The sequence below is a fragment of the Littorina saxatilis genome, linkage group LG1 (assembly GCF_037325665.1).
Source record: "Littorina saxatilis isolate snail1 linkage group LG1, US_GU_Lsax_2.0, whole genome shotgun sequence".
NCBI classification, from domain to species: Eukaryota; Metazoa; Mollusca; class Gastropoda; order Littorinimorpha; family Littorinidae; genus Littorina; species Littorina saxatilis.
This window is the reverse complement of record NC_090245.1, coordinates 9946606-9959105: the sequence shown is the minus strand read 5'-3', so window position 1 is coordinate 9959105 and position 12500 is coordinate 9946606. Positions and strand designations below refer to the sequence as shown.

Genomic DNA, 12500 nt, shown 5'->3' with positions numbered 1-12500 from the left:
TTCAAGGCGCAGGGATTTATTTATGCCGTGTGAGATGGAATTTTTTTTACACAATACATCACGCATTCACATCGGCCAGCAGATCGCAGCCATTTCGGCGCATATCCTACTTTTCGCGGCCTATTATTCCAAGTCACACGGGTATTTTGGTGGACATTTTTATCTATGCCTATACAATTTTGCCAGAAAAGACCCTTTTGTCAATCGTGGCATCTTTAACGCGCACACCCCAATGTAGTGTACACGAAGGGACCTCGGTTTTTCGTCTCATCCGAAAGACTAGCACTTGAACCCACCACCTAGGTTAGGAAAGGGGGAAGAAAATTGCTAACGCCCTGACCCAGGGTCGAACTCGCAACCTCTCGCTTCCGAGCGCAAGTGCGTTACCACTCGGCCACCCAGTCCTTATCACTGTAGTATGTTTATTAATTTGACTAAAGGATATACCTGGCATGAGCGGACATCTCAAATGTAGGGGCAATTTTGGTTGAACCTCAAGGGTGTCCTTTCATCACAGGTATCCCTGTTGTTTGTCTATTAATTGAACTAAAGTAAACCTGTCATGAGAAGACACGTGTGTGTGTATGGGGGTGGGGGGGGGGTCATTTTTCAAATCGTTTTATCCCTGACCAACATGTCAAACTATCAATAAAACACACCTGTTGTCCCAAACACTCACCTGTCATGAAAGGCCACCTGCAATGTAGGGACACCTTTGGCTGGTCCCAAGGGTGTCCTTTCATCACAGGTACTACCATACAGTCGACCTGCTCATTCCGAGATAGACCCCCCGCGGGTTAGGGGGAAGAATTTACCCGATGCTCCCCAGCATGTCGAGTCGTAAGAGGCGACTAACGGATTCTGTTTCTCCTTTTACCCTTGTTAAGTGTTTCTTGTATGGAATATAGTCAATGTTTGTAAAGATTTTAGTTAAGCAGTATGTAAGAAATGTTAAGTCCTTTGTACTGAAAACTTGCATTCTCCCAGTGAGGTCATATATTGTACTACGTTGCAAGCCCCTGGAGCCATTTCTTGATTAGTGCTTTTGTGAACAAGAAACAATTAACAAGTGGCTCTATCCCATCTCCCCCCTTTCCCCGTCGCGATATAACCTTCGTGGTTGAAAACGACGTTAAACACCAAATAAAGAAAGACAGAATTCCGAGATAGATTTTCTACCTATCAGATAATTATTGGTCTGGCATACGAGGGGCATGTTATAAATCATTCATTGCTGATGTACCGCCCCACGGTTTACCGCTGTGTACACAATTCACGCAAAGCTGGTACAGAGGAACCCCCCTTTTACGACCTTTCAACAAACTGGGAATATCAGGTCCTAAAAGGGAGGGAGTCTTAAAATGTGACCCTCCACCACGGAATGAATCGCATGTCACCTTTGCATGATTTTCATATTTTTACATTTTCCTAAAGAGTTTGTTATGCTCTATTCAGTGGTGAAACCCGTTTTAGAAAAGAGCGAAAACTGTTTGAGTTATAAGCCTGTGACTAAGGTGACCCTCACACTGTTACCAGACACTCCCCGGACTTATATTAAGCCTAGCGCAGAACCGCGCGAGCTGACATGCGACTCATTTCGTGGTGGAGGGTCAAAAATGGTGGTAAATTTACAGAGGCTTTGTTTGAAAAGAACATCTGAGAAAGGAAGAAGTACGGGGGGGGGGGGGGGGGGGTCTTAGAAGGTGGGGGGGGGGGGGTTCACTGTATAATAACTGTGATGGACCACCTTCTTTTTCCTCTTCTTCTTCAGTGCAGCGGTATTTCTTTGATTACAGACATTGATCGATTGAGACGCGTGACTCAGCTACTTTTGCCTCAGTTGTGAAAAAGTTCTCGTGAATGAACTAAGGGCATGAGAGACGGATAGGAACAGCAGACAGACAAATGCAAAATCATGCACAAGCGCAAAGCACAACATGAAAACGGCCATTGTGAATACAATAAATGAACGAAAAGGGGAATGAATGGATGAATATGGCACAGCTAATGAACCCAAAAAGAAAACTTCAGACGCAAAACTGACCTGATGAATGACTTAATGAAGATGTGAGAGATTGACAGGAATAGCAGACAGATAAACACGAAGACATTCACACTCAAAGTCAAACGTGAAAACGACCAAAGCGAATGACTAGGAACGAGTGAATGGTGAAGACAGCAAACGAACAAAACAAGTGTAAAGATACACTAACGACACTCATGATTTAGTGAGTGAATGAAGATGCGAGAGATCAACAGAAACAACACACAGGTACAAGCGAAGGCATGCGAAGGCAAAGTCAAACATTAAAACGACAAGAGCGAACGAATGCACGAAGACATGAATGAAGGAAAGATACAGCAAACGAACAAAAAGGGAATCCACTGACATCGCTAAGTCAGACATGAAAATGATCAACTGTCTATATGAAGAGGTGAGAGACTGAAAGAGACAGCAGTCAAATAAACTCAAACACGTGCACACTCAAAGTATGATATGAAAACGACAGTGAATGGGGGTCGGCCCGCTATTGCGCGGGGCCGCTATTGCGCGAATCTTTAGGGTTAGGGTTAGGGTTAGATTCGCGCAATAGCGGCCCCGCGCAATAGCGGCCCAGCCCCGAGTGAATGCACCCCCCCACCCCCCCCCGCGGGTTAGGGGGAAGAATTTACCCGATGCTCCCCAGCATGTCGTAAGAGGCGACTAACGGATTCTGTTTCTCCTTTTACCCTTGTTAAGTGTTTCTTGTAAAGAATATAGTCAATTTTTGTAAAGATTTTAGTCAAGCAGTATGTAAGAAATGTTAAGTCCTTTGTACTGGAAACTTGCATTCTCCCAGTAAGGTAGTATATTGTACTACGTTGCAAGCCCCTGGAGCAAATTTTTGATTAGTGCTTTTGTGAACAAGAAACCATTGACAAGTGGCTCTATCCCCTCTCCCCCCTTTCCCCGTCGCGATATAACCTTCGTGGTTGAAAACGACGTTAAACACTGAATAAAGAAAAAAGACAGAGTGAATGCATGCACGAATGGTACAACAAACAAACAAAAGACAAAGCGTACACAGGTATCCTAAGTCATACGAGAAAATGATCTAGAGAGTGAATAAGTATTAATGCCGCGAGAGACTGAAAAGAAGAACAACACACAGATAATTTGCGAAAACATGCACGTGAAACCGGTCATGAAAACGACACAGTAAATAAACGAACGCATCAATGAATGAACGACAGGGCAAACGTACCAAACGCGAAAGCAGACACGGACATGCACGAAAACGATTTATATAATACTAGTGAGCGAGTGACTGAAGATGCGAGAGACGGCAAGAAACGCAACACAGACAGACACGAGAACAAGCACACACAGAGAATAACACGAAAACGACGAGAGTGAACGAATAAATGAATGACACAGCAAACGAACAAAAAGATGAAAACGTACACTGACTAAATACCAATTCAAACGTGAAACTGATTGAGTGCATGAATGAAGAATATGTAGGGGAGATAGTGAATGAACACGCTGCTACACGGCTGGAGGCTTGTCACATAGCTTGGAAGTGAAAATAGCCGTGTACAGGTTATTGATTTTTTCGTGTCGGAGACGTCATACTCGCTGTGGCCTCTGGGCTGAAGCCAGAATCTCTCTCTCTCTCTCTCTCTCTCTCTCTCTCTCTCTCTCTCGTTCTTTCTCTCTCCCCCTTTTTTTCCTTTTCTCTCTATGTCTTTCTCTTCCTCCCTCCCCCCTCTCTCTGTCCCTCTTACTCTCTCTTCCTCCCTCCCTTTCCTCTCTCGCTTTCTCTCCTCCTTTTTCTCTCTCCCTCCCTCTCTCTCTCGCTCTCTCAGTCTCTCTCTCTCTCTCTCTCTCTCTCTCTCTCTCTCTCTCTCTCTCTCTCTCTCTCTCTCTCTCTCTCTTCTTCTATCCTTCCTGTATATTGTTCATAATCATCATCGTCGTCTTCGTCGCCATCATCATCTGATAGACTCATGCACACACCACTCTTGCCTCCCCCAACATTTGTATGATTAAAATGACACATCCCCCGCCGTCCCCCTCCCCTCCCCCACCCCTACACACACGCACATCATATCGATTTCTTGACGTGGGAGAGGGTATCGAGTGTAGTGGACAAAGTACACATAAGATGCTTACCTCCATTCGCCCCAAAGGAACCGTGGAGGGGCCGTTGGTAATTAAGCAGAAAGCACGCCAAAATGGATTCATCATAAATCATTGACAGCTGGCTCCAATGCTGATCACTGCTGATGTAGCTCTCAGGCGATCGTATCTGCTTGCAATTGTCCTTTCACTATTTGGAACTATCTGTGTGCTATTGCTTTTGGAACTGTCTGTGTGCTATTGCTTTTGAAACTGTCTGTGTGCTATTGCTTTTGAAACTGTCTGTGTGCTATTGCTTTTGGAACTGTCTGTGTGCTATTGCTTTTGGAACTATCTGTGTGCTATTGCTTTTGGAACTATCTGTGTGCTATTGCTTTTGGAACTGTCTGTGTGCTATTGCTTTTGGAACTATCTGTGTGCTATTGCTTTTGGAACTGTCTGTGTGCTATTGCTTTTGGAACTATCTGTGTGCTATTGCTTTTGGAACTGTCTGTGTCTATTGCTTTTGGAACTGTCTGTGTGCTATTGCTTTTGGAACTATCTGTGTGCTATTGCTTTTGGAACTGTCTGTGTGCTATTGCTTTTGGAACTGTCTGTGTGCTATTGCTTTTGAAACTATCTGTGTGCTATTGCTTTTGAAACTGTCTGTGTGCTGTTGCTTTTGGAACTGTCTGTGTGCTATTGCTTTTGGAACTGTCTGTGTGCTATTGCTTTTGGAACTATCTGTGTGCTATTGCTTTTGAAACTGTCTGTGTGCTGTTGCTTTTGGAACTATCTGTGTGCTATTGCTTTTGGAACTGTCTGTGTTGTATCAAAACAGAAAGAAAACACAACAGAAAGCAGTTTTGGTAAATTCTTAATCAAATTTGTGGGAGCCTTTCTCTGGCTTCTTCAAAGTATCTTCATATTGACATAATGACTGTATATTAATTAGACAGAATAACAGTTACTATATTAGACTTTCTCACTATTTGTGCTCTTTAACTTTTAGAACTATTTCTGTTGTTTCGCTCTTAAAAACATCTCGGTTCTGTCACTATTTGCACTATCTCTGTTGTTTTGCTTTTGGAAATATCTCTGTTCTTAAACTTTTGAAACTATCTCGTGTTCTTTCGCTTTTTGGAAATATCTATGTTCTTTCACTCTGGGACTATCTTTGTTGTTTCACTTTTGAAAATATCTCTGTTATTTCACTTTTGGAAATATCTCTGTTATTTCACTTTTGGAAATATCTCTGTTATTTCACTCTGGGACTATCTTTGTTGTTTCACTTTTGAAAATATCTCTGTTATTATATTTAGTCAAGTTTTGACTAAATATTTTAACATCGAGGGGGAATCGAAACGAGGGTCGTGGTGTATGTGCGTGTGTGTCTGTGTGTCTGTGTGTGTGTGTGTGTGTAGAGCGATTCAGACTAAACTACTGGACCGATCTTTATGAAATTTGACATGAGAGTTCCTGGGTATGAAATCCCCGAACGTTTTTTTCATTTTTTTGATAAATGTCTTTGATGACGTCATATCCGGCTTTTCGTGAAAGTTGAGGCGGCACTGTCACGCCCTCATTTTTCAACCAAATTGGTTCAAATTTTGGTCAAGCAATCTTCGACGAAGCCCGGACTTCGGTATTGCATTTCAGCTTGGTGGCTTAAAAATTAATCAATGACTTTGGTCATTAAAAATCTGAAAATTGTAAAAAAAATTAAAAATTTATAAAACGATCCAAATGTACGTTCATCTTATTCTCCATCATTTTCTGATTCCAAAAACATATAAATATGTTATATTTGGATTAAAGACAAGCTCTGAAAATTAAATATATAAAAATTATTATCAAAATTAAATTGTCGAAATCAATTTAAAAACACTTTCATCTTATTCCTTGTCGGTTCCTGATTCCAAAAACATATAGATATGATATGTTTGGATTAAAAACACGCTCAGAAAGTTAAAACAAAGAGAGGTACAGAAAAGCGTGCTATCCTTCTTAGCGCAACTACTACCCCGCTCTTCTTGTCAATTTCACTGCCTTTGCCATGAGCGGTGGACTGACGATGCTACGAGTATACGGTCTTGCTGAAAAATGGCATTGCGTTCAGTTTCATTCTGTGAGTTCGACAGCTACTTGACTAAATGTTGTATTTTCGCTTTACGCGACTTGTTTCACTTTTGGAAATATCTCTGTTATTTCACTTTTGGAAATATCTCTGTTATTTCACTTTTGGAAATATCTCTGTTCTTTTACTTTGAGACTATCTTTGTTGTTTCGCTCTTAGAGTTTTCTCCGTTGTTTGAACTGGGAAATATCTCTGTTCTTTCACTTTGAGACTATCTTCGTTGTTTCGCTCTTAGAGTTATCTCCGTTGTTTGAACTGGGAAATATTTCTGGTCTTTCATTTTTGGAACTTTGCCCGTTTTTTCACTCCATGAAAATGTTAGCTTTTTCTTTTATAACTCTCTCTAGTGTGCCTGTCCTTGTACTTTTACTTTTTAACTCTCTCTCTCTCTCTCTCTCTCTCTCTCTCTCTCTCACTCTCTCACTCTCTCTCTCTCTCTCTCTCTCTCTCTATTTCCATCTCTCGATCTATTTCCATCTCTCTCTATTTCCATTCGTCTCTCTTCCCCACTCTGTCTCTCTTCCCCACTCTGTCTCTCTTTCCATCTCTCTCTCTGTTTCTCTCCATCTTCCCCAACACACTCCCTCTCTCTCCCCTCTGTCCCTCTCTCTCTCTCTCTCCACGCCCCACACACCCACCCCCTCCCTCTCTCTGCGCGCGCTCTAATCTGAACATAAAAGTATTACGCATAGCTTCCAACACAAACAAACAACGAGTGGAAACGATGAGTAAGCATAGTCCTGTGTCTGTCTCGTGACTTGTCGCAGCAAAGCCGGCAGACTCGGGGACCCCTCCAACGCCCCCCCCCCCCTCCCTCCCCCCTACGTCCACTTACTCACGCACCATCTGTCCCAAATCGTCTCGCCCGCGCTCTCGCATTCCAAGTCCAGCATGAAAAATGAATTCCACGACCCGTTGGTATAACACTCTCTTCCTCCACCCCCCTCCCCCCTCCCCCCAGTACTGTCGCGTTCCCATCCCCCCAACCACTATCTTCCTCATTTCCCCTCTTCCCCCCTCCCCCCCCCCCCCCCCGAAACATATATCACATGAACCACTTCATCTCAAATACCGCCCAGCACCCCGAAAACTGCATCTCAGCCTACTGCCCTAACCCCTTTCCGCCCTCCCCAATTAAACATTAATCCCATGAACTGCGACATGACTATCCATTCAAATTCCTTCCACAATTCTCCTCCACCACGTACTGCCCCCCACCCTTGAAAATGTATGATACGAATCAACTTTCACCAATCTTGAAAATATACTGAACGGTAAAGGTTAGGGACCGCCCTTGAAAAAACCAGCTGACTTCATCTGTGCCAAACTCCTTGTTCCTAACTTTATAAAACCAAATGGCTGTCAGGCCGAACACACCAGTGGGGGAGCAATGCTGTGTTAGCAGGAAACTTGCTCGGGATCCACGGAGGCCTGGCTAGGGCACGAGACAGAAACTGCCAAACTGCAAAAAGTGGACCATTTTTACGCTGGCGCGTGGGCAAGCCTGGGCGGGAAAGATGAAAAATTCGTTATGCACGTGCAGGGGGATGTGTTGAGAGTGAACTGTTGTCACGCTTTTTCGCCCCGCGATTTTCCGCTAGCCACCATCTTCTCACTATGCTTCCCAGACGAAAGGTGACCACCTTCAACAAAGCCCGGGCCATCGCATGGCTGCAAGACGGCGTAAGCAAGCGAGAAGTGGGCAGACGACTGGAGTGTCCCATTCTGTTGTGGTCAGGCTGCATCAGAAGTTCCAGGCCACCAACAGCGTTCTGGAGAGGCCCAGGTCAGGACGGCCTGGTTTTTTCAAGGGCGGTCCCTAACTTTTGCCGTTCAGTATATATATGACACGATCGGACCATCTTCCTCCGCCCCTGAAAAATGTATTACTCGAACCACAATACGAACCAGTAACACTCTAAATCCTCCCACACCCTTGCTCTCTCTCTCCCTCCCCCGACTCCCCCTCCCTCCTTCCAACTCCCGATCAACTTCAAACAATCTTGAAAATATGTATGACACAAACCATCTTCCTCCGCCCCTGAAAAATGTATTATACGAACCAGTAACACGCACAATCCTCCCCCCCCCCTCTCACTCTCCCCTCCCCTTCCCCTGCTCCCCCCTCCCCACCTACAACGTCAGATCAACTTCAACCAATTTTGAAAATATGTATGACACAAAGTATCTTCCTCCGCCCCTGAAAAAATGTATTACACGAACCACGATACGAACCAGTAACATTCTCAATCACCCCCACCCCCCCCCCCCCTCCCACCCCCAACTCTCTCTCACCCTACGACTCCCGATCAACTTCAAACAATCTTGAAAATATGTATGACACAAACCATCTTCCTCCAATCTTGAAAATATGTATTACACGAACCACAATACGAACTAGTAACACTCACAATCCTTCCCCCTCCCCTCCCCCTCCCTCTCCCCCCTCCCTTTCGACTTTCCCACACCCCCCCCCTCCCCCCAACTCCCGATCCCACCAACAATCGGGGCCAGGGGAAGAAACAGGTCGATACGCGGGACGCCGGAGCGTGTAGAGCAAATGGGAAGATCGTGTTGATTAATGATCGATGCAGGTTTTCGCCTCATGCCCTCTGACCTTCCCGCCCCCTCCGCCATCCCCCCTCTGTTGCCATGGCAGCGGAAGTTGAAACGGGTGCCTTTTGACAACAGAGGGGATAAGGTGGTGCGATAAGGCTTGAGCGGTCAGTAGGATTGCAGGATTATTTTTGTGTTCTTGTGATAACCTGGGGTAGGGTTTTTCTTTTGTGGCCAACTGTTGTACAACTCTCTGGACTGCCATAGCAATGAAAGTTGGAACCGGTTTCTTTTGACTTCAGACTCAGAGACAGTGAGAGGGGCGTGCAGTTTAGCATTAATATCTTATTATTTATTGGTTTGTTTGTTGTTGTTGTTGTTGTTGTTCGACAAAATTGGAAGGGTGTGGCCTTTTGTGACTAGATGTCCTTGGAAGTTGACTGCATTAGCAGTGGAAGTTGGAACGAGCTTCGTTTGACAGCAGTGGCAAATTAGATGGTGTCCCGTTCTTATGATAACTTGAAATCGGTATGTCCTTTTTGAGGCCAAGTGATCCATAGATCTCTATCTCTGCTGTCATTGCATTGAAAGTTGGTACGGGAGCCTTTTTGAAATACACCGGTCAGCGGGATTGCCCGATTTATTTTAGATTTTTTTATTTATAAGATTGGATGGGTGTGTCCTTTTGTCACTAATTGACTTAGCAGTTACAGTTGGAATTAGTTCCCTTTGACAACAATGGGGCAAGTTGTTCAGCAGGATTGCCTGGATTGTTGTTGTTGTTGTTGTTGCTGTTGTTGTTGTTGTTGTTGTTGTTCTTCTTCTTCTTCTTCTTCTTCTTCTTCTTCTTTTTCTTCTTTTTCTTCTTTTTCTTCTTCTTCTTCTTCTTCTTCTTCTTCTTCTTCTTCTTCTTCTTCTTTTGGATGTCGGTGTCCTTTTGTGGCCAACTGTTCATAGAACGACGTCGGTTGTCAGTCAGTGTGTAGAAGAAAGAGGTGCCTTTTGCCAACCGAGGCACCGAGGCAAGGTGGCAATGTTAAACAGTCAGCATGCTTCATTTTCATTTCACAACGATGCTTGTCACAAAGTTGTCCCCAAACAATAGAGGAAAAAAGAGCGCCCCCCCCCCTTTCCCTCCCACGTCCACCCCCTTCTTCTCGACTTTTTATCGGCTTTTCGATGAAGTGGCTTTAACAATCAGCGACCACAGCTGGCATAGCTCAGCCACTATTGACGAGAAGGTTAATTGGATAAATGACACGATAGTAGACCTCGTGACACGTCCCGGCCAATCAGATGGGAGTTTTGGGGTTCAGTGAAGAGAACGGGACGGGTGAATAATTTCCGATAATTAAATGTATTGTAGATTTTGATAGTGCGATTTGTTTTCTTGGTTTGATTTGAGTGCTTACTTAATCAGCGCGTGTGTGTGGAAAGAATATGTGGTTGGGTTTCTGAAAAGAAGCAGGGATGGGGGGGGGGGGGGGGTGTAAGCAATGCAAGTGGTTTTGTAGATATTGATCATTGTTGGAAACGTTGGTCAAAAATACCAGGGGCAGCGTACTAGCTGTAGCTGTTGGATTTTCTCAGACGTGTTCAAGGCTTCTTGATTTCAAGATGCCTCAGAAGTCCTGAGGTCTCTTCTCTCGCCTTCAGTCCTGCGCCCTCTAATCTGTACACCCCCCCCCCCCCCCCGAACCACCACCAAACCCACCACTCACCCCCCCCCCCCCTTCCCACTCCCTCTCACCCTAAATTTATGTTCTCCCTCTCGGCCTCTCTGGGCTTTGCCGTGCACTCTCAACCTTCAGTTTTACACGAATACACTATATTTTTTCTCCAAAGAGATATCTAGAATAAATGAAAGAGCAACTGGTTCTAGCATTATACTGTAACCTTTATATTTCTGTACACTGCATTGATGGCCGTGATCCATTTTAAAATGCCAGTACACTAATTAGCGCCTGAAGCCCCGATGACTTGATTCAGAGTATTTATTTATCACCGGTAATTGGCACCTGCCGATCCCGGTTTGGGGTAGATCAGATGTTCATCGTGGTTGGTCTGTTCACCGTGACCTTCTTGTCAGTTTCATGTTCTGATTGAGGTTGAAAGCTTACTGAGTATATCGAGCCTGGAGGGTAGAAGCTTCGTGTTCTGATTGAGGTTGAAAGCTTATCGAGTATATTGAGCCTGGAGGGTAGAAGCTTCGCGTGTTCTGATTGAGGTTGAAAGCTTACCGAGTATATCGAGCCTGGAGGGTAGAAGCTTCGTGTTCTGATTGAGGTTAAAATCTTACCGAGTATATGGAGCCAGGAGGGTAGACGTCTCGTGTTTTGATTGAGGTTGAAAGCTTACCGAGTAGATGGAGCCTGGAGGGTAGATGTTTTGTGTTCTGATTGAGGTTGAAAGCTTACTGAGTATATCGAGCCTGAAGGGTAGATGTTTCGTGTTCTGATTGAGGTTGAAAGCTTACAGAGTATATCGAGCCTGGAGGGTAGAAGTTTCGTGTTCTGATTGAGGTTGAAAGCTTACTGAGTATATCGAACCTGAAGGGTAAAAGTTTCGTGTTCTGATTGAGGTTGAAAGCTTACTGAGTATATCGAGCCTGAAGGGTAGAAGTTTCGTATTCTGATTGAGGTTGAAAGCTTACCGAGTATACCGAGCCAGGAGGGTAGAAGTTTCGTGTACTGATTGAGGTTGAAAGCTTACCGAGTATATCGAGCCTTGAGGGTAGAAGTTTCGTGTACTGATTCACTCAGATTGAAGTTGAAAGATTACCGAGTATATCCAGCCTGGAGGGTAGAAGTTTCGTGTGATTCACTCAGATTGAGGTTAAAAGCTTACCGAGTATACTGAGCCAGGAGGGTAGAAGTTTCGTGTACTGATTGAGGTTGAAAGCTTACCGAGTATATCGAGCCTGGAGGGTAGGAGGGCAGGGGGATTTGGGCTGTGATGGGGCTGGAGATAGGTGTAGGGGTGAATAGATGAAGAAGTCGACGGAGAAGGTTGGTGGTGGGGGTGGGGCTTGAAGTTCCAGTCATGTGGTCAAGATCAAAGGTGGGATGCGGTGGGTGAGGGGTTTGGGGTGAGGTAGGTTTGGGGTGGGGGGGTGGGGGTGGGTAGCGAACGATGAAGGGGGGGGGGGGGATGCTTGAAGTTTCAGTCGTTGATCCAGGTCAAAGGCAAGGTCACGTTTGATATGTTGCGCTTGTGGCCCATGAGTTCCGTGTGAGTGGATGCGTTCGTGTGTGCCAGTGTGTGTGTGTGTGTGTGTGTGTGTGTGTGTGTGAGTGTGTGTGTGTGTGTATGTGTGTGTGTGTGTGTGTGTGCGTGCGCATGTGAGTGTGTGTGTGTGCGCGTGTGCCGCGTGCGCGTTTTTGCGTGTGTCTGTATCTCTGTCTTTAACTGACATCAGTAACATCTCTTAACTGCCACTCACGCTAAACCTTCATTCACTCTGTGCTGCAGAATTATCCACGAGGGTGGCTTCACGTCGGAAGACAACAAACAATACAAGCCGGTGGTGTACAGCAACACTATACAGTCGCTGGTCGCCATCATACGCGCCATGGGGACGCTCAGCATACCCTTTGGTGACAACGAGCGAGAGGTCAGTACAAACACAGTTAAACCTGTCCAGAACGACCACCTGAGTGGCCAAAAGCGGTCCGTATAGACAGGTGGACGTGATGGAAAGGGGAA

General features: G+C 45.1%; 1 protein-coding gene across 1 annotated transcript in view; it reads left to right on the top strand.

Moving 5' to 3' along the window:
- Positions 1-12500, top strand: part of LOC138961269 (guanine nucleotide-binding protein G(o) subunit alpha) — a 48752-nt gene that overhangs the window by 18857 nt on the left and 17395 nt on the right. The window contains exon 3 of the mRNA XM_070332875.1: positions 12267-12408. Within this exon, the coding sequence (XP_070188976.1) occupies positions 12267-12408 (142 nt within the window). The remainder of the gene's footprint in view (positions 1-12266; positions 12409-12500) is intronic.